We start from the raw sequence: 21108 nt of genomic DNA on the forward strand, positions 1-21108 counted from the left end.
ATTTAAAAAATCAAAAATTATAAAAGAAAAATAATTATTTAGTATGCAAAAAATATATTATAAAAATATATTATTAAAAAGAGGACCATTCATGTTATGTGAAGTAAAATACTATTATTTTATTTTCATATATTAAGTATTTTTCATATATATCGTCAATAGTTTATCATTATTATTTATTAATATTTATATCATATAAATGTGTCACACGAATTGTACAGATAGGGATTTCTTAATGGCAGACGAGCTATTCCACCCACTTAGGTGGGTCTAATAATTTAGATAAATCATTCAAATACAATCATTTTTCTCTTATTTAGGTATATGTGGAAGGAGCATCAAAGATTGTATATTCCCATGCAATTCCACCCAAGTATTTTATCATAATCTTCACATCAATGTTTGTCTTTATTTCAACATAATTGAATTCTTATCAACCAAATAAAATATGAAATAAATCTAAATCCGATTCCAAAAGTTTGGGTTTAATTTCCAATTGCATTGAATATAAAAAATTAGGTCAAAAATTATAATTGGTATAAGAATAATTTCAAGGATAAGAACCCCATAGTACCTCTGCAACGACAGAGGCAGCCTCTGCTTCAGAAACAGAGGCCTCTCTAACTCTTCTCAATATCTCCCTTTTTAACTCTTTTCTTTCTTTTCGTTCCAATCCCTCTCCTACTTCTACTTGCAAAGCAAACCTCGCAACACAGCTCGCAAATGGCCGTTTCTTTACAATTTCTGCGCAAACCTCTGCATTTGAAACATTTCCATTGAATTGATCTCTCTCGGCCAAGTCGTCTCCGCATGTTGATCTCTGCAATTCCATTAATTTCTCAATCAATCCTTGTTCTATCATAGCTTCAATCACTTCTTTTCTCCCAAAATAAGCAATTTCGTAAACGCAATCCATGGCCGCAACTTGAATTGATAAATCTTGAGAGCTAAATAAGCTAATAATTCTTGGAATTTCTCCCTCTAACTCAATTTCATCGATTAATGGAGTTCTGATCAATCTAATAAGTGAGCAGAGAACTTGTATTGACCAATCAGAAGCCGTTGATACTAAAGATTGAACTATCGGACCCATTAGAACCAAACCCACAAACACATCCCTGTTAAATCTAACTAAACCAACTACACAAAGAGCGGCCTGTTCTCGAATTTTCATCGGCCGAGTTGAGTCACATATTAACGATTCAAGAAGCGAAAATCCTTTAGCTCTAAGAACCAATTCTTGAAAATCACCATCAAAACCCTGCGATAAACGCTTCTCAAATCCCTTCAATACCCTCAATTTATCCTCTTCAGAGTCAGACTCTGTTTCTTGAATAATCCTGACAAGATTTCGAACACATTCTTTATCAATACAGGCTTGAACTTCAGCCTCGATCGCGTACCCCACTTGGTAAATTTTATAGTTTGTGATTTGCCTGCTAAGAAGAGATTTAAGGCTATAGCCTTGGGATGTTTTGATCTTCTGGTGTAGGGTTTTGAGGGTAAACAATAAATTACAGAGCTTGGAAAGATTTGGGTTAGTAGAGAATAAGGCGTCTGCTTCATTTCGAAGGTTTAACAGAGATTCCATAATGGTTTGAGGATTATGGGTTATGAATATGGAATTGTTTTGTAGATCTTTCGAAGCTTTTCTCAAAGCTTCTAACATGTATAACAGAGAGCGGTCGTCTTTAACCTGCGTTTGATCCATGGTATTGGCTGCTCAGACAGTAAGTTTTGAAGTTGGGCTATGTAGGGCCAAATAAAAGAAACTCAACTAAGAAACAAACCTACCAGTCAATTAACTAACCATGGCCCAAATCCAGAACACTGCAGTAATTACTTTTTTTTTTTTTTTTTTTTTTTGAGAAGAACAGTAATTACTAATTAGCCTCTTACTAAAGAATGCCTATTAAATTTTTTATAAAAATAATAAGTAACCAAATATTAACAATCAAATAAAAAAAAAATATCTTGAATATAGAAAAATCAACTTGTATTTAACAATTGTGAACGAAATAAACGATTAAATATTAAGTTGGGAGGATATAAAGAGAAGAAAGAAAAAAAAAATATAAGCATAGTTCATGTTGATGAAAAACCATGAATAAACAGGTACAGAAGTGATAGATAGACTTCACTCTAATTTTGAAAAAAAAAAAGAAAAGAAAAAAAGACTCCTCACTATCAAAAAGTCTGAAAGTTTAAACTTTCTTAAAGTTCAAAAGAAAGTTCGAAACAATTGCAAATTCAAGGCTATTTTTATTTTCAGACAATAATTTATTTTTTAAAAAAATATTTTTCGTGACTTATTTATTTTTAGAAAAGTTAGTCAAAAAAATATTAAGAATTATTTAAATAGCAAAATATTTCTTCCTAGCTTCAATTTGAAAGGAAAAAAAACAAAAGGGAGGGGGGCGGCTATGATCTACACATGAGATGATGTTTTTCTCGAGGTTCATCTTTAATTTTTTACAGCTTCATATTGGGCCCTGACGCTTTGCTGAGAGCAGGGCATGAAAAGCCAAAAAATTTATCCTGTATTCTGATTTTTATAGGTCAAGTACCATCACGAAATTTTAACTGTGGTGTCCACTTGAGATGCAAAAAAAGCTTTCCTGATTTAGCACCTTCTAGTGGAAAACTGTCTTGAAATTCCCCCTCTAAAATAACCCTGGTCAGTGTCATTATGCATCTCCCAATTTTATCCTGTAAAAGATTTACAAAGATCAATTGATGTTAGTTCAATGCGAGGGACTGGCCAAAATCTATGATGGACGGAAAGTTCTTTCCATTTATATTTTCATGTTTCAGAAACGTTTCCGCTTGTATAAAATGCAGTTTTCTGTGTAAACTTATATTTTAAAATGTGTTTCTTTTCCTTTGTCGTTTTCACATTTTCTCATTTCCGTTTCCGTGCAACATAATGAAAACTATAAATGTATATGCATTACCTTCCCGAAAGTGTCATGATCCCAAACTTCCAATATTAGCATATCATGTAATGCATCCTCTACAACAAAGTCAAATGTTTGATTCCAAACAGGATTGAGGCTCTCATTTACAACCTGAGAAAGCAGAATAAGTGAAAAAAAATGAAGAAAAGGAAAAAGAACAAAATTTTTATTTTAAACCTTACCCTGGTTTTGACTTTTGTGTCAGATTTTTTCATCTGAAGGACAACATAAGGATCAGCCTTTCCCATCAAGTCTACTGCCGGTAAGTTTTCTGCAGCTACCACATTGACAGATAGTACTCCTCTAACTATAACATTTTTCTTCTGCGAGGCTGAGGTTTTAAGAATAGCTTCTTCTGTTTCTTCAGTTTTACAAGCCTTTTCCAATGTGGTTAGTTGGAAATCAGGATTAAAAGGATTTTTCAAGTTGCTCTCTGTGCCAAATGGACAGTACAGGAGCTCTAAGTGCACCTAATGCCAAAAGCAGAGTGAGAATTTAATAACACTTCCTGTTTACTTAATATAATATCAAAATTTCATAACAAAAAATAAAAATTCTCACCTGACCCCTATATTTAGTATCTCTTTGGACCTCCAAATCCTTCACTAGTTTTAACCATACTTCCTTCACTTTTCCTGGTTCAAGGTCCTTTAGTGCCACTTGAGCACAACCAATGAGTTCAGCAGCCTGAACTCCTTCATCATCAAAAACTCTTACTGTCAAGCGTTGAGTTAATGGATCTTCAACCATGAATTCGAAGTGTTCGTTCCAAATGGGATTCAAATTGTTATTCTGAAGATATTGTACTGGTTATTACCAATAATCTAATAGAAAAGAGACAGAAACTAAGTGGAGAAAAGGGTATCTTGTCTTACAATTGTTCTACTGGTTTTCATCCTGTCGCGCAGTGGACGTATAAAAACTACTGCAAAAGGATCAGATTTCCCAATAACATCTTTATTGGTTAACTCCTTGCCTTGTATTAGTTTCACTTCTAATGTTCCAACAGGCTTCGCCTCCAGGTCACTAGTAAAATAACATAAGATTGCTGATCAGAAAAATATAATTTTTTGCTTCTCAGTATAATTTGCCAAGAACTTATGAGCCAACCTTAAGTTCATCTTAACTATGCAATTGACAGGCATTACTCACATTTTGATATACTGAGAAAATGTGGAAACGAAAATTGATGTTTCAGTTTTTAGAGTTCAAAAATGATTTGGTAAAATTAGCATACCTGTAATCTCCTGGTAATATTGATACAATTTTCCTAACTGGCCATGTTATAGAATCTTCAATAGCGTCGCGTATTGTTTCCTGAATGAAACAGCAAGAGAATATCAATAACTACAAGTTATTTGTAAAAAGCAAGAAATACAGTTTTATAAGAGAAATGGATTTTCATGAAAAGATGTAAATTTGAAAAAAAATAAAAAAAAATAAAAGAACCAAAGAATAACTTTTTCCCTCCCAAACCTCAATAGCATCAGAAATTCCAGGGATTGCTGATAGGTCACCACCAATAACCTTAAGTGTAAAATCCAGCTTTTTCTGCAGGAAGAAGCATAATACATTATTATATAGCTGGTTTAACCTTCAAAGTGCTTTTTTATTTTTTCGCTAAAGAATGTAGCAATTCACCTTCTCTCTTAAAGAATAAGAAACAGCTCCAAAACCAGGAATTTCTTCAACTAGAGGCTTGAAGATTAACCTGAAAACCCCAGTGAATCCAATATTTTTCACCTAGATAAATTGAAAAGAATTATGACTTTTTGAAGCAATTATATAGTCAGTAGTTAGAAAGAATGATTTCATCCTCAGCTGAAAGCAATCCATATTATATTACAGCAGAGCAAGAAAGAAAATAGTATATTTTCAGACTATTATTACCTGAATGGGTAGAGCAACACCAACTCTAGTATTGATATCAAGTACAATATTTGGATTTCCATCCCATTGCATCTCTATTTCCATAGTAACACTACCAGGTTCACAACCCTCCTCGAGAATGGTAATTCCTAGATGAAAATGCAAATTTAATTAAATTTTGTTGTCATGCATGTAACCATAATTACAAAAACTAATGTATTGATCAGACTATAACCTGTAAATTGTGGAGCCACAGTACCAAGGGTCAATTTGGAAAACTTAAGAGATGCTAATATCGCAGGTCTATATTGTTCAAGAATTGGCTCTACATTGCTTCTTATCAATTCTGATGCTGCCTATGCCATTGCATGAACCAAACCCAGAACCAAAGAATAAACAATAATGATAACAATCACACACTCACATTCATAATCACCGTCATAATGTTAAAAGAAATAATTAAATTAAATTACCTCATCAACGTAAGGCCAAATCTTGTTAAGTTGGAGATTAAGCCAAGTTAACTGAATTAAATAAAGAAGCTAATGTTAGATCATGAACTGGACTCAATCAAGAATGATATCCTTCAAGAAATAGACAAACATTGCCTTTTCTATTTAAACTCAACTTTTGTCTCTGTGAGAAGACGACCCAAGATGGATAGAACTCCGGTGGCAGAAGTTTTCTTGAATCTTGCACTGTCATCCTCGCAAATGCAGCCACTGTCTTTGCCTAAAAATTCAAACATGAATTATTTATTAATGAACTTTATTAAATATAAACCCATTATAGAAACAGAGCATATAAGCAATCCCGTCAAAGTACCAATTCCGAGCGACGCTGGGATCGAACATTCTGGTAACGAGCAAATCCTAAAATCAACCCAATACCAATTGCCATTCCAATCATCATACCTGTGAAGAAACCCATTTTTTACACTATAAAGAACACACACCCTTTTATGTCTCTGTTTCTTCTTTTTTTTTTTTTTTTTTTTTTTTTTGTAAGAGCTAACAATTCGTGTGCGTGTCAGAAAGCGAGAGAGAAGGAGAGTTTGATTCGTTTGAACGAGGAAGAAGTTGTTAACGAAGGCAAAGTACGTACGTGGGAATATTTGCAAGTCTTAATTAAACTCTGTTGATTTGCAAACACCAATGGAAAGTAATTTGTTCTCTTCGCTTCTCTTATCTTCTTGATCTTTCTTTCTTTTTGATTTTAACATTAAGGACGCTTCTTCTGATTTGCAAATTAGCCCTTTTACTTTTGTTTTTTATTTTATTTTTCCCTTGAAAAGGACATAACTGAGTAGAAACTAAAATATGTGGATCATAGAGGAGAATTTTGAAATTACAGGTGGCGATTATGATTTGTGAACTAAAAGATTTAGAAGCAGAGCGAGACAGGGATCTGATCCTTTGGTTGCTTGTTGTAACCAATGTCTTTAAGCCAACTGTAATACCTGTCGTATGACACGTATACACCGCGAGTTTCTGACTTGTCAACAGTTAACCGTTAATTCTACATCTTCTTCTGTTTATGTGACCAACGGCTGCCGGGTAAGATCTAGCTTGCTGTACAAAAATTCTACACGTGGACTGGTCCCACAACAAATCAAGCTACCATTATTTGAAAAGTTAAAGGAATAATAGAATGTGAAGTACTAACCTATTTTTAATTAATTATTATTAATTAAACAAAGGGTTAAAATCAGTAATAATATTTTAAAAAACCATTTATATATAAATAGTATATAATAATCAACATTAATGTATAAGAAACAGGAAAATCAATTCGAAAGATGGATACCATAAGCTATAACGTGAAAGAAAAGTTAACAGAAGTTCACATCTTAGCCTTTGCAAATTGATTCCGGACCATTTTAATAATTATTAATGCCCTTTCTCCAAAAAATAAAAAAAATAAAGCTTCCAAAAGCAATGATATTTATGAGTTATGAGTTATGGTCTTTATCCAATCAAATAAATAAGCCCATCAGCATATTTAAGCCCAAAAAAAACCATCGAGGTGCCAGAAGTTCCAGGGCCTGAATGGGCTTTAAAGTTTTAAACATTGACGGCCATTATATTGGAACTGAACGACATAAGAAACGTTTCGCCGTCGGGTAGATACTTTTCCTACGCACGAAATCTTCTCCGGGGATGGAAATCTTGATTAAACAATTAGGTTGAGAATATTAGATTGGTAATTAGGTTTTATTATAGAAAAGTAGAATAAAGAAGTACAGGTACTCACAATCTAATCAGGTAAGATTAGATTGGTAAATTAAGGACGTGATTAGCATATTTTCCTTTTGAGATTCGCATGATATAAGACAGTAATCTTAAACCATTTGGTGATTTGTGATTGGTCAATCGAAATAAACACTGTATTATAATGCTAAATTAATCCAATAAAAAAATCTAGAGCATAAATTAAGACATCCCATGTTTCTCTACAATATTCCTCTTTTTCTTTCTTCTTCTACAGACTTTCCACTAGATTACTATCTAATCAAAATTGCCAAATTTAAGCATTTTATTCGTTGAATGTGTGATTTTTATGTAACTGTTTTTCATATTCATTTCAGTTTTTATTGCTCGTACCAAATTATTCTTTCATATTTGTAACATCTTAATATAAAATGTTACGCACAAATTCACAATTAAAATAGAAAAATAAAGATTTAATTACAAGGAAAGTTTCAAGTAAAGACAAAAAAAAAAAAAATTGGATTCTTAAATTATGTCCTAATTAATATTTTTCTTTATCTATTTTTTAAAAAATAATTATGATAACCTATTTATCTATTGAAAATCACTTAAGAGAGAAAAACAATTATTAATCTTGATTTAGAATGAGTTTTATTTTCTGATTGGAAATTTAAAACGAGATTAAGTTTATACTAAAAAATTAAAAATATATATAGAAATAAATAAGGTCGTTTGCAAATTTAGGAAAAGAGGAACATGTTCGCGGTTGGGTGCATAGTCTGGCATAATATAAAGTGAATAATAATTTGGACGTGTCATGCATTGGTTTGCTGGTCATGCAATACTACTGACTTCCGAGAGCTTGAAAAGAAGCAGGTTGTAGGTACTACTTTTTCCAGAGAAATCGCAAAGTTGGATACACACACACACACACACACACACACACACAACGCCACCTTAGTTCCATATATAACGCCACCTCTTTCCCCTGTCTCTCGCCGTGTTCAAACGACAAAGGTAATAACTGCACACGCGCACTCTCTCTCGCTCTCTAAATTATTTCCCTGATTTACTCCTATTTACTTTGCATATAGATTTACAGGAAAGATGGCGGGAAATGACTGGATAAACAGTTACCTGGATGCAATACTCGACGTTGATCCGGGAATTGACAATGCAAAATTGTCGCTGTTGCTTAGGGAGAGAGGTCGTTTCAGTCCCACTCGCTACTTCGTCGAAGAGGTTATTACTGGCTTTGACGAGACTGATCTCCATCGTTCCTGGCTTCGAGTACGACGCGCGAATATTTCTTCTTCTTGTTCAATATTGTTCTCTGATCGATTTTTTGTGTTTTTAAATTTTGAAAATTGATTAGTTGAGTTGCTACGGATTTTGATAATCTTAATTAATATATAGGCTGCAGCTATGAGAAGCACGCAAGAGAGGAATACCAGATTAGAGAACATGTGTTGGAGGATTTGGAACTTGGCTCGGAAGAAGAAACAGGTTTGTCTTTAATTAATTTTCAACCTTTTGTTTTTGTGGTACCGTTTGGATTTTCAGTTATCAGTATGTATGCATTTCGTAGAGGACATTTGAAGTTCCACTTGGTTCTTTCTTAATCAACGCCTCTTTTCTGTTAATTTTGACTTTTAAGGTCATAATTTGTCTCCTGCCAGGTGGCAGTTCTTATTTGTAGACACTGACATGAGAATAATAAGTACTCTATGCACGATGTGTTCTTATTTGGACTATTCAGCCGCAACAAGTTCTTCACCTTTTGGGGCTGAGTGATTTGACACTTTTGACCAGAATAAAGAGAGAGAGAGAGTGAAAGCAATAGAGTCACTGGATTTCAATAGTGTTTATGTTCATACTGTGTTCTTTGAGCATTTCTTTTGCATTTCTTCATGAATGTAATGATTTTGATCATAATCCAATTTCTGTCAAAATTGTTGTGTTGTCTTTCTTTTTCAAAATTTTGATTATTTCTTTCTTGTGGGGGTACATATATGTTAGTTACAGAATCATAGAATGTGTATATTTTTGCTTAGTGTTCTATATACTTGCAGATTAAAAGAAGTAATCATGTTCATGAATATAAAGTAATGCCCAATTGGAAAATAATACAACCCATGTGACAGTAAATGGACTTCCACTCGTAGTTATATGTTAAATATCTGGTTATAAAACCGGAGATTTGGCCTTTCATTTCTTACTGAAATTTGGTTTGTCAATTAGCTTGAGGGAGAGGAACTTCAGCGTAAAAATAAACGTCAGCTTGAACGTGAAAGAGGCCGCAGAGAGGCTACTGCTGATATGTCTGAAGACTTATCAGAAGGAGAGAAAGGAGATGTGCATGGGGACATTTCATCTCATGGTGATGGTGCTGGAGGAAGAATGCCTAGAATAAGTTCTGTTGATGTTATGGAGAATTGGACTAATCAACTCAAGGACAAGAAACTTTACATTGTGTTGATAAGGCATGAATTGCAATTTAATTAAGATCTGACATTGTAATGAGGTTATTTAAATGCTTTATTTCAGTGTCAACTTCCTTATACGTTTAAATAAGGGGTTCTTTCCAACATTGGCTTTTTTTTGTCTAACAAGCAATTTTATGCAGTCTTCATGGCTTGATACGCGGTGAAAACATGGAGCTTGGGCGTGATTCTGATACGGGTGGCCAGGTAAATTGCGGGCTCTTTTTCATTCTTTTTTTCTTTGAAATCCTGCATCAGTTTTTGGCATCCATCCCAACAGTCTTAAATTTTGTTGTGCATGGAGAATTCTTGAATTTTTGCTCTCTCTCTCTCTCTCTCTCTCTTAAACAGGTTAAGTATGTAGTAGAACTTGCAAGGGCATTAAGCACAATGCCAGGGGTTTATCGAGTTGATTTGCTTACAAGACAAGTATCAGCTCCAGATGTGGATTGGATTTATGCTGAACCAACAGAGATGCTGAATCCAATGAAGTCTGAGACTTCTATGCAGGAACTTGGGGAAAGCAGTGGTTCTTACATAATACGCATACCATTTGGCCCAAAAGATAAATATATACAAAAGGAACTCCTTTGGCCTTATATTCCAGAATTTGTGGATGGGGCACTTAAGCATATTATCCAGATGTCCAAAGTGTTGGGGGAGCAAGTTGGTGGTGGAAATCCTGTGTGGCCTATTGCAATTCATGGGCATTATGCTGATGCAGGGGACTCTGCTGCTCTTCTATCTGGAGCTCTCAATGTTCCTATGATTTTTACTGGTCATTCACTGGGAAGAGATAAGCTTGAACAACTTTTGAAACAAGGACGGCAATCAAGGGAAGAAATAAATACAACATACAAAATAATGCGGCGAATAGAAGCAGAGGAGTTAACTCTTGATGCTTCTGAGATTATTATAACTAGCACCCGCCAGGAGATAGAAGAACAATGGCGCCTTTATGATGGCTTTGATCCTGTACTAGAGCGCAAACTTAGAGCAAGGATCAAGAGGGGAGTAAGCTGTCATGGCAGGTTTATGCCTCGTATGGTGGTAAGTATCCGGATGTCATTCTTGCTTGAGGCTTCTTCTACATATTGGTTGGTTGTTTCTTTCTTAGATGGAATATTTTGCCTAACCTATTTCTTTCTGTCTCCTAAATTTTGACAATTACGTCTAGGTAATTCCTCCCGGAATGGAATTACACCATATCATTCCACATAATGGAGATATGGATGCGGAAGAAGAGAAAAATGAAGAGAATCCTGCTGCTCCTGATCCACCAATTTGGTCAGAGGTGTTAAAAATTTTGACTTCTCCATATATTGGTTTCCAACAGCCTGCAACCTTATTATGTCAATGAGTTTTTCTTCCATATATATGTGTGATATTGATTGTGACTCCACGAATTCTGATTTTGCAGATAATGCGTTTCTTTTCAAACCCCCGAAAGCCCATGATACTTGCCCTTGCCAGGCCAGACCCTAAAAAGAATATAACCACTTTAGTCAAAGCATTTGGTGAATGCCAACCGCTGAGGGAACTTGCTAACCTTGTAAGTTGTCTTTGAACTCAGCCAACCTAGTGCATATACTTCCCTGAATGTGCTGAACCATTGAAATGGCTCCATACCCTCTCTATGACTCTCAACTTTAAGATTCAATCTATGCCAATTATTTTAGTCATTTTTCTATTCTTGCAGACCTTAATAATGGGAAACCGTGATGATATTGATGAAATGTCAGGCCCAAATGCATCTTATCTTCTTTCCATAATTAAGCTCATTGATAAATATGATCTGTATGGCCATGTGGCTTATCCTAAACACCACAAGCAGTCTGATGTTCCTAATATTTATCGTCTTGCAGCAAAAACAAAGGTACAATTATTATTTCTTTAAAACTTTAGTTGTAGTAGGATTACTTGATCACATTGCTCTCCTTTTCTTCGCATCTTTCAGGGTGTTTTCATCAATCCTGCTTTCATAGAACCTTTTGGGCTTACTTTGATAGAGGTAATTGTCATTTCATCTCTTATCTGGATCAATTCACTGCTTCAGATGTTAAATTCTCAGAAAATTTAACATTATCTCCTCGCTGAACAGGCTGCAGCTTATGGCTTGCCTACTGTTGCTACAAAAAATGGGGGTCCTGTTGACATTCTTCGGGTGTGCTAAACACTGGAGCCTCCTTTTTCCTTAGAATGAGTTTCTTGTCTTTACTCAGTAATTGCTCTGAGTTGATGTTTCGTACTAGTTTATCAATTTTGATGATTGACTGATTACAGGTACTTGATAATGGACTGCTAGTTGATCCCCATGACCAGCAGTCTATTGCCGATGCTCTTTTGAAGCTTGTTTCAGATAAACAACTTTGGGCAAGATGCAGGCAGAATGGACTGAAAAATATTCACCTTTTCTCATGGCCTGAACATTGTAAAACATACTTAGCCCGCATAAGCAGTTGCAGGCATAGGCATCCAACATGGCAGAGAAGTGAAGATGGGATTCAAAATTCAGAACCTGATTCACCTGGTGATTCTTTAAGAGACATTACGGATCTATCTCTTAGTTTGAAGCTTTCATTGGATGGAGACAAAAATGAAAGTGGAACTCTAGATAATTCTTTAGATACTGAGGAAAATACTGCAGATGGAAAGAACAAGTCAGGCAGTAATGTTCTGATATTGTCAAAAGGTGCTATAGGAGGCATACAGAGTGACTCAACAGACAAACTGAACCATAATATTGGCTGTAGCAAATTTCCATCTCTGAGGCGGAGGAATTATATTTATGTTATTGCAGTTGATGGTGATACAGCTGTAGATTTTCTAGAAACTATTAAGATGGTTATTGAAGCTGTGAGGAAAGAAAATTCTACAGGGTTGATAGGCTTTGTTTTATCTACATCCATGACCATATCTGAGATACACACGCTTCTGGCCTCAGGAGGCTTGAGCCAAATGGAATTTGATGCATTCATCTGTAACAGTGGTAGTGAAATCTATTATCCATCTTCAAGCACCGAGAATGTTGCTGGGCTTCCCTTTGTGTTAGACTTGGATTACAGTTCACATATCGAATACCGTTGGGGTGGAGAAGGCTTGAGGAAGACTTTGGTTCGCTGGGCTGCTTCTGTCAATGATTATAATGGACAGGAACAAATTGTTGTTGAAGATGAATCAGGATCAACTGCATATTGCTATGCATTTAAAGTAAAAGAACCATCCTTGGTAAAACTTCTCTTACCCCCTTCTCCCTTCACCAACTCCATTATGATATAGGCTCTGCTTTTAAAAAATCTATTTTTAGTTACATTCCTTCCTTCTCATATCTTACATGTTCATTTTTCTTTACAGATTCCTCCATACAAAGAACTTCGGAAATTGATGAGAATTCAGGGTCTTAGATGTCATGTAATCTATTGTCAGAATGGTACCAAGCTAAATGTAATCCCAGTGTTGGCTTCTCGATCCCAAGCTCTCAGGTACACATTGAGGTTATGCATATATTATTTTTCTTTCCCCGACATTTAGGTCTGAAAACATTGAGTTGTTATGAACTTATCTCTGGAGCCTACACGGCCGATGATCTCAACAACCACAATTTAGGTTCTATCTTAATGACACTGCTCAATTTTAGTGATAACTCTTCTTTTTCTCCAAGTAGCTCTAGACATATAATTGAATGCTGAGGAAGGGTTACTTAAATAGGTCTTGTGCAGTTTTGATTCTAATAACTAACTTTTAAGCTAAGCTGAGTAAGGTCTGACCATAACATACTAACGCGTAACTTGTCCAGGTATCTATATGTTCGATGGGGCACAGACTTATCAAAAATTGTGGTTTTCGTGGGCGAATGTGGTGATACAGATTACGAAGGCCTGGTTGGTGGACTCAAGAAATCAGTTATATTAAAGGGAATCGGCAGCGCTGCCCGCAAGCTTCATGCTAACAGAAGCTATAAGTTAGAAGATGTTATACCATACGACAGTACCAATGTTGTGGAAAGCGAGGGATGCAATGTGAATGACATAAAGCTAGCACTGGAGAAATTAGGAGTTCTGAAGTGTTAGAAAATTGGAAAATCTTTGCCTTTAAAATGAAAAAATAAATTGCAGGGGGATTTTCCTTGCAAAACCCAAACCCAAACCCAAACCCAAAGCCCCTGCTGCTTCTTTGTTCTTCATTTGGAATGGTACTGAAGTAATTACTGATCAGTAATCCGCACAATTCCTTGTTTTTCGACTGTCGTTGTAATATTCAACGGAATTCTACATAAGAATTTGAGTTATATGTATAAGTTCGCTACTTTAATTTGAACCTCTTTGGAACTAATAGATACACACATTTATATAAGGGGCCATAGGCCATACCCCATTTATTATAATAAAATACTATATTTTCCTTATTTTCCTTTTTCATCTGTCTCACATTATTGTTTTATTATTATTATTATTATTATTATTATTATTTTAAATGAAGAATATGTGAAGTTTATTATTTTACCCTTGTTTAATATACTTCTTTATTAATAAATATAATAGTTAAAATATTATGTTGTGATTATTAATTAAATCTGAGATAAACAAAATTAACATATTTTTAATCTTATCATAAAATTCTTTTTAATAAAATATTTAATTAATTTCAAAACAATTTAATATAGATATGATTTTTATGAATACTAATGTAAAAGTATATTAAGAAAAAAATGAAGTAAAAATTATAGTTTAATTATATTAATTAAATTTTTTTAATTTATGTGCAAGTCAAACCAGACCATATATATATATGGATATTCGAAAAATTATAAGTAAGGCTATTCCTTTTGAATAAATACCAATATACAATTCCGTTAGTTATTAATGATTATTATTGTTAAATTTTTTTTTTTTTTTTTTTGGATATTATAACCATCAGACACCATTATTATTTCTAATAAACTTGCTTATTGTATAAACCCTAAAAGATACAGATCCCATTAAAATCTACCCTGAGGATTTTGAAGATAGCTTAACCTAAAACCTTTCTTTCTTTTATAACAGAGACAGGTATATGTGGTTTTACAAACATAGAAAAGATTGAGATAGCAAGACTCAAGTTCTACGTACACCTTCACCATTTTCATCTTTTTTCCTCATAAAAAACAAATACCCAATTCACTCTCACTGTCATTGACACTCATTTTGTCAATGGCGGATTTCAGTTGCGCCACCCCATTTATTTTATTCCCTTCTATATTCCTCCTCCTCTTTTTCTCAACAATCGATCGTCAGTATCATTTAACTTCTCATTTCTCTCTTTCTTCTCTTTCAAACCACACCAAAATTCCCAACGATAACGAATCACCACAACTCACCATTTCTCCTATTCCAAGCCTAGCTTTAGACACCATTTCTCCCGTTTCAAGCGTAGCCATTAATGCAAGCGCCATTCCTGTCACTGTAAGCACAAAAGTGAGATTGTCTCATAGTATTAATTAATTTCTTGTGTGTTGTTTAATTGAAATTATAATGTACAGGTAAAAGTGAAAAGTCGTTTAGAGGAAATGGAAGAAGGATTAGCAAGAGCAAGAGCAGCTATACGACATGCGGGTCGAACGCGTAGTTATTCATCTTGCAAGCATGATAGTTTCATACCCAGAGGATCTGTTTACACGAACCCTTACGCCTTTCATCAGTTAAGATTTTCCTTTATTTTCGACTTTTTTTGTTTTTTCTCTCTTTGACTCTATACTATTTCAGTTAATCACCAAGAAAGTATGCTTAAATTAGAGTTCTTGAAGCATTTTTTTTTTACTTGCAATTAATTAAGTTAATGATAGTAATTAAATTAATTTTTTAAAAATATAAATTTAATAGAGAATACGTACGTCCAATTAACTTACAAACAGTGTGGTATGGAGATAATAAGCTAAGAAATCGTATTCTGCCTCTTTTGTGTTTGCATGTCCATAGCTTCCTATTCATCAATTGACAATTAATTGTTATCTCTTTATATGTTCAATTTCAAAACTTTCTTTATGTCTATGGAATTCCCATAACCCTAGATTTTTTTTTTCTTTATAGCCTCAGCATTCAATTGTACTCTCGTAGGTATGGTCTCCCATTTGTGCATTTAATTAAAGCCACAACAAAAGGGAAATACAAAATTTTTAATGTAATGAAAAAGGTATACAAGAATTTGAATATAATGCCACCACCATTCCAATTGATTCATATATGAAATTGAATTTTTTTTTTTTTTTTTTTTTTTTATTCCAGGAGCCACATTGAGATGGAGAAACGATTTAGAGTATGGACATACAAAGAAGGAGAGCCACCATTATTTCATAATGGTCCAGTAAATAATATTTATTCGACAGAAGGACAATTCATTGATGAATTAGAAAGTGGAAAAAGCCTATTTTCAGCTCGCCATCCCGACGAGGCTCTTGCATTTTTTCTTCCTGTTAGTATAGTCGCCATCATCCAATATGTCTATAGACCTTACGTTAATTACTCTCGCCAACGGTTGCAGATCATTGTCAAAGACTATGTTGAAACCATATCTACGAGATACCCATATTGGAATAGAACTAGTGGAGCAGACCATTTTTTGGTTTCTTGCCATGATTGGGTAATTAATACTTAATTAATCTTTTTTTTCTTGTTAATTATATCCCTTGATCTTTAGGTTTATTAATTAATTTTCTCTATTCTTGATTTTCAGGCGCCAGATGTATCAACTGCCCACCCTGAATTTTACAAGCACTTCATTAGGGTTCTCTGCAATGCTAACTCATCTGAAGGATTTATACCAGTAAGAGACGTCTCCTTACCAGAAATCTACCTTCCATTTGGCAAGCTATCTCCAAAACCCTTTTGCTATCCTCCTAAGAACCGTTCGATTTTGGCTTTCTTCGCCGGAGGAGATCACGGGTATGTAAGAGAGATATTATTCAAGCACTGGAAAGGAAAAGACAATGATATTCAAGTTCATGGATATCTCCCAAAGAACATGAATTACACTGAGTTAATGAGTCGAAGCAAATTTTGTTTGTGCCCTAGTGGATGGGAAGTTGCAAGTCCTAGAGTGGTCGAGTCAATATATGTAGGTTGTGTTCCGGTGATCATTTCCGATTATTATGTTCTACCGTTTAGTGATGTTCTTGATTGGAGAAAATTTTCCGTCCATATTCCGATCGCAGGAATACCAGAAATTAAGACAATTCTTCAAGGAATATCAATGAGTGAGTATTTGAGAATGCAAAAGAGGGTTATTCAAGTTCAAAGACATTTCATCCTCAACAGACCAACAAAGCCTTATGATGTATTGGATATGGTAATGCATTCTGTATGGCTCAGGAGGCTTAATGTTAGGTTTCCATTATAATTGTGCTTGATCAATTAAATTTTGTACAAAATTTTCTATGATTTTAGAACTTGATAAATTGCAATTATGATGTAATTATATTATTTTTGTAATTATTAATTGGGAAGAAGGGTTTGAGTCTGAGAAATTTTAGTCTCGAGACCTTTATAGTGCTTTTTAGGCTAGACAACGTTATTGGTAAGTGCATGTTTTGTTATGATAGATAAAATCAAAAGTTATATAAATTGATAATTTTGTATTTTTCAATCAAATTTTTTGTTTTTTTATCATTTTGCTTTTAATATTTTGATCATTGAATTTTTACTTTTTAATATTTTGATCATTTTGCTTTTAACATATACAAATGCATAAATATATCTCTTGAAAGATTTTTTTTTATTGGGGTGGTGTACGAGTTAGCCTATATATTAAGAGGTTCATGGTGGATTAAAACTAATGAAAATAGAAACTTTTTTAAAAATTATTTTTAATTTATCTTTTTTTTTTTTAGTTTTTGGTTAAAAATGCTTTCATTTCAATAAATTTTTTTTGTCCATATGTATGGAGCCATAAACCCAATCTGGGTAAGTAATCCTTATCAAAAAAAAGTTTTTTTTTAATATTACTATTTTGTTATTTTTGGTCCTAATATATAAATGTAAGTAAATTTGCTAATCTGGTGTGCGGCTTGATTGATCTCCCATGTCTTATAGAAGATGCGGAGAGTGAAATGTTTCGAGTTCGAGTCCTCCTCACAGCAAAATTGTGGACAATGTATGTGAATAATAAAATTTTCCCTTTATTGGACAAATTGCTACAATAAAATCAGTAAACTAAATTACCGTTAACAAAATTTAGGTAATTTGACAAGTTGCATTGGAGGGAATATTATTTTCTGAAAAAAAATTAAATTAAAAAGAAAAATTAGAGGGAAAAAACAAAAAAGAAACAGCACATATGCTCACTGTTCATGCTCATTAGTTTTGTCAACTAATATCTTTTCCAGTGTTAAATCCGTAATTTCAAAATCTCATGTCACGCTTTTCTTCGCGTTTATTAGAGAGAACAAAACGTCTCAGTGTGTGCGCAAGCCTTTCAAACTCCTGTACGTTTTCAGTTTTCCCTCACACGATCTCTCTCTCTCTCTCTCTCTCTCTCTCTCTGTATCTCCCGAGCAAATTAAGAAAGCAAAGTCGCAGAAGCCAAACACCCTCGCGACTTCAATTATCTTTTGAACTTAAATAGAGAAGGAAAACTTGATTAATGGAGATAAAACTGCATGGATATTCCTTCTCCACTCATTTTTCTCTGTGTGTTCTTTTGATCTTCGTGCTTCTCATAGTCTCTGATTGTCCTTTTAGCTCATTTCTTATGAGCTCCTCGGTTTCGAAACTTAAATCGTCAATCACAATTCCAATCGTCCAGCTCCAAACGACGGTCACCGGCTCCGACCAAATACATTATGTTCACTCTACTCCGTTCACCTATAATTCTCCGAACCGATTCAGAAACAAAACTACCATTGTAAGTCAGTCAACTAATTTCTCAATCTCTTCTCTTTTTCGTTTATTTTTTTTTTTTCGTTTTACTCTTTTCACTGCAAAACTGCGCGCTCTCTCTCTTAAGAAACGAGAGGATAGATGATCAGTTTCTCTCTCTAGAAACGTTTGAATTTAAATTTGTCTCTGAGTATTTCTTTTAGATCAATTTCTGCTTTTCTGTCTGATGTCTATTTTGAATATTTTGATGGTGCGTATATCAAAGAGGAAATTCTCAACAATAATTAGCAGAGAAGAAGAAGAACTGGAACGAGGACTCGCTCGAGCTCGAGCTTCCATACGCAAAGCAGCTTCATCAGTTGGAAAACTCTCACCGATCACCACCGACGTCAACCGAAGCGACGTCGGTATTGAAATGATGATTTATCGTAACCGCGCTGCATTTTACCAGTAAGTCGTTTTCTAATAAATTTTTCCATTACAATAACTAATAATCATTAAATTACAGCTTTTGAACTCTATAAACATAATTACTTTGCTTCTAAGGTACTCGTACCGCCAGGACTATAACTATCTTTCCTTCTTTTTTTTTTATCCCTCTGTATCTCTGTGCATGTATAATTTTTCTTTTTTTGTTTTCAAACCCAAGTTCTTATTGATACTATATTTTTATGTATAATGTTAACAAAATGAGGATAATTCTTGTAGCAGAAGCATGGACATTGTGTGTGAAGTGCGCACTCAAAAATCACTCATTTCTTTTGCCATTTGAACTATTCACACCCTTAGATCATCATAGCATTGTAAATAAAGAAACCTTTGCTGCCTCTTGTAAAGACAGCGTATCAAGACACTCTTTCTTTTATTGAATGAGGCACTCCTTTACAGCTCAAATGACAAAGTGGTCCTTTTCTACTTCTTATAGTTACCTAAAAAGGTTGAAGATGATGTTCAAGTATAATGATTTATAATTTTTTTACCAATCTGAGGACCTTAATTGTTTGGCTTGAGTTTTCCTTGAACTAGTTTAGTCTTCTAATTAATTAATAAGCATTTAATCCTGAAATTGAGGTCTGAAAGGAAAACCCTAATGATTCTTAATTGTTAGCCATGTGATTTTAGAGTAGCAATAATATAATCTCATATCATTGTCATTTAGCTTTCTATTTTCAGTGTTATTGCACCATTACCATCATTACGATTTGGAGTTTTTACTCTCTCTACTAGATCAATTTTTCTAGTTTCTATAAATACCAAAATTGCTTTTCATTCACTTTCATTCATTCACACGCTTCTGAATATTTTTTTGGCATATATTATACTCAAGAATAATTCCAAAAACTGTATATATCTATTATATATATCAGGAGTTATCTGGAAATGGAGAGGAGATTCAAGGTCTACGTGTACTCAGAAGGGGACCCACCAATTGTCCACGATGGGCCATGCAAGGACATATATACGATAGAAGGGAGATTTATACAGGAGATAGAACATGGGGCCAGGAGGTATAGAACGAGGGATTATCGACGTGCCCACGTATATTTCATGCCCTTCAGCGTTACCTGGATGGTTAAGTATCTCTACAAGCCTTTTACCTACGATCTTACACCACTGAAGGAGTTCGTAGCTGATTATGTAAGAGTGATATCTACCAAATACCCCTTCTGGAATCGAACTTATGGGGCTGACCACTTCATGCTTGCTTGCCATGATTGGGTGCGTTTCTTTTTTCTCCCACGTTTCCATTATCTCCCACTTTCTTCTAATTGATGTTTAGCACTCACAGTTTAATCAATTAATTTATATACATAATATATTAATTTCTGTTGCAGGGTCCACATGCATCCCGAGGCAGCCCTGGCCTTTATAGCACATCAATCCGAGTCCTATGCAATGCCAACACTTCTGAAGGTTTCGATCCCAGAAAGGATGTAAGCCTACCTGAAATCCATCTCTATGGTGGCAATGTTCCATCCAAACTCCTATCCCTCCCACCTTCTAATGCCTCGCGTCCTTACCTTGCATTCTTTGCCGGTGGATTGCACGGCCCAATCCGTCCCCTCCTCCTTTATCACTGGAAAGACCGTGACTCCGATCTTCGTGTCTTTGAGTATCTCCCTGAAGACATGGACTATTATTCATTCATGCTGGAGTCCAAGTATTGTCTATGTCCAAGTGGATATGAAGTGGCTAGCCCTAGAATTGTTGAGGCAATTTATGCAGAATGCGTGCCTGTGATTTTATCAGATTCGTATGTGCTGCCATTTAGTGATGTTTTAAGGTGGGAGGCCTTTTCAATACAGGTGAGTGTATCGGAGATTCCGAGACTGAAAGAGGTGCTGAGATCAGTTCCAGAAGAAAATTACAAGAGGTTTAGGGAGGGTTTAAGAGCTGTTAGGAGGCATTTTGTGTTGAACCAGCCAGCTAAGAGATTTGATGTGTTTCATATGATATTGCACTCTATTTGGCTTAGGAGATTAAATTTGAGACTTGACAGATGAAAAAAATATATATATATATAAAATTGGAACTATCACGGGCATGGAATCATAATGCAAACGTAAAATTTAAGTCCCACGTGTGACAATATAGCATATAATACAATATTTCTTTCATCAGGATTTTGACTCCAAAGCAGTTACAATACCTTTCTTTTTTTTTTTTTTCCTTTGATTTATAAAGCATTTGTTAAGCCCAGCCCAAAACTCAGAGCCTGTTCAATATTTCAGTGCTTGTG

General features: G+C 34.5%; 5 protein-coding genes across 7 annotated transcripts; 3 read left to right on the plus strand and 2 right to left on the minus strand.

The window, feature by feature from the left end:
* Positions 1-478: 478 nt before the first annotated feature.
* Positions 479-1915, minus strand: LOC149493960 (uncharacterized). Its single transcript, XM_089724885.1, has one exon. It carries the CDS (start codon positions 1709-1711, stop codon positions 551-553), a length of 1161 nt encoding a protein of 386 aa, XP_089581011.1. The 5' UTR covers positions 1712-1915; the 3' UTR covers positions 479-550.
* Positions 1916-2328: 413 nt separating this feature from the next.
* On the minus strand, positions 2329-5999 carry LOC105637610 (synaptotagmin-4). Its single transcript, XM_089724884.1, has 13 exons — positions 5652-5999; positions 5452-5558; positions 5300-5348; positions 5062-5182; positions 4848-4975; positions 4599-4700; positions 4434-4508; positions 4195-4274; positions 3833-3983; positions 3519-3749; positions 3140-3427; positions 2955-3068; positions 2329-2709 (listed from the first exon to the last, which is right to left on the minus strand). The coding sequence occupies exons 1-13, from the start codon at positions 5754-5756 to the stop codon at positions 2560-2562; spliced, it is 1701 nt and encodes a 566-aa protein (XP_089581010.1). The 5' UTR covers positions 5757-5999; the 3' UTR covers positions 2329-2559.
* A 1923-nt stretch (positions 6000-7922) lies between these two features.
* LOC105637611 (putative sucrose-phosphate synthase 1) lies at positions 7923-13924 on the plus strand. 3 transcript variants are annotated; one of them, XM_012221124.3, is made up of 14 exons: positions 7923-8053; positions 8131-8326; positions 8453-8542; positions 9278-9519; positions 9663-9726; positions 9871-10569; positions 10697-10813; positions 10940-11071; positions 11219-11395; positions 11477-11530; positions 11621-11683; positions 11803-12747; positions 12874-13001; positions 13316-13924. In XM_012221124.3, the coding sequence occupies exons 2-14, from the start codon at positions 8144-8146 to the stop codon at positions 13587-13589; spliced, it is 3168 nt and encodes a 1055-aa protein (XP_012076514.1). In that variant the 5' UTR covers positions 7923-8053; positions 8131-8143; the 3' UTR covers positions 13590-13924. The 3 variants fall into 3 exon arrangements, with proteins under 3 accessions (XP_012076514.1, XP_012076515.1, XP_020536596.1); XM_012221125.4 differs by having other exon boundaries at positions 7925-8053; positions 8139-8326; XM_020680937.2 differs by lacking the exons at positions 7923-8053; positions 8131-8326; positions 8453-8542 and having other exon boundaries at positions 9426-9560.
* A 541-nt stretch (positions 13925-14465) lies between these two features.
* On the plus strand, positions 14466-17009 carry LOC105637612 (Exostosin family protein). Its single transcript, XM_020680759.3, has 4 exons — positions 14466-14960; positions 15038-15195; positions 15780-16134; positions 16228-17009. The coding sequence occupies exons 1-4, from the start codon at positions 14709-14711 to the stop codon at positions 16888-16890; spliced, it is 1428 nt and encodes a 475-aa protein (XP_020536418.1). The 5' UTR covers positions 14466-14708; the 3' UTR covers positions 16891-17009.
* Positions 17010-17954: 945 nt separating this feature from the next.
* LOC105637614 (Exostosin family protein) lies at positions 17955-21005 on the plus strand. Its single transcript, XM_037637172.2, has 4 exons — positions 17955-18393; positions 18634-18818; positions 19736-20087; positions 20204-21005. The coding sequence occupies exons 1-4, from the start codon at positions 18133-18135 to the stop codon at positions 20870-20872; spliced, it is 1467 nt and encodes a 488-aa protein (XP_037493100.1). The 5' UTR covers positions 17955-18132; the 3' UTR covers positions 20873-21005.
* The last annotated feature ends 103 nt before the right edge of the window (positions 21006-21108 follow it).

The sequence above is a fragment of the Jatropha curcas genome, chromosome 8 (genome assembly GCF_041381405.1).
Source record: "Jatropha curcas cultivar XTBG-Jc1 chromosome 8, XTBG_Jcur_1.0, whole genome shotgun sequence".
NCBI lineage: Eukaryota > Viridiplantae > Streptophyta > Magnoliopsida > Malpighiales > Euphorbiaceae > Jatropha > Jatropha curcas.

Bases quoted from the DNA above. Each gene is read 5' to 3' on its own strand.
- LOC149493960 (XM_089724885.1), bottom strand. From the start codon at position 1,711: ATGGATCAAACGCAGGTTAAAGACGACCGCTCTCTGTTATACATGTTA.
- LOC105637610 (XM_089724884.1), bottom strand. From the start codon at position 5,756: ATGGGTTTCTTCACAGGTATGATGATTGGAATGGCAATTGGTATTGGG. The intron at 4,701-4,847 runs GTAATAATAGTC...CAATTTATCTAG, and splicing joins GTGTTGCTCTACCCATTCAG to GTGAAAAATATTGGATTCAC. The intron at 4,509-4,598 runs GTGAATTGCTAC...TTCTTCCTGCAG, and splicing joins CTTATTCTTTAAGAGAGAAG to AAAAAGCTGGATTTTACACT.
- LOC105637611 (XM_012221124.3), top strand. From the start codon at position 8,144: ATGGCGGGAAATGACTGGATAAACAGTTACCTGGATGCAATACTCGAC. The intron at 8,543-9,277 runs GTTTGTCTTTAA...TTTGTCAATTAG, and splicing joins TGGCTCGGAAGAAGAAACAG to CTTGAGGGAGAGGAACTTCA. The intron at 10,814-10,939 runs GTGTTAAAAATT...CTGATTTTGCAG, and splicing joins ATCCACCAATTTGGTCAGAG to ATAATGCGTTTCTTTTCAAA.
- LOC105637612 (XM_020680759.3), top strand. From the start codon at position 14,709: ATGGCGGATTTCAGTTGCGCCACCCCATTTATTTTATTCCCTTCTATA. The intron at 14,961-15,037 runs GTAAGCACAAAA...TATAATGTACAG, and splicing joins CAAGCGCCATTCCTGTCACT to GTAAAAGTGAAAAGTCGTTT. The intron at 16,135-16,227 runs GTAATTAATACT...CTTGATTTTCAG, and splicing joins TGGTTTCTTGCCATGATTGG to GCGCCAGATGTATCAACTGC.
- LOC105637614 (XM_037637172.2), top strand. From the start codon at position 18,133: ATGGAGATAAAACTGCATGGATATTCCTTCTCCACTCATTTTTCTCTG. The intron at 18,819-19,735 runs GTAAGTCGTTTT...TATATATATCAG, and splicing joins AACCGCGCTGCATTTTACCA to GAGTTATCTGGAAATGGAGA. The intron at 20,088-20,203 runs GTGCGTTTCTTT...TTTCTGTTGCAG, and splicing joins TGCTTGCTTGCCATGATTGG to GGTCCACATGCATCCCGAGG.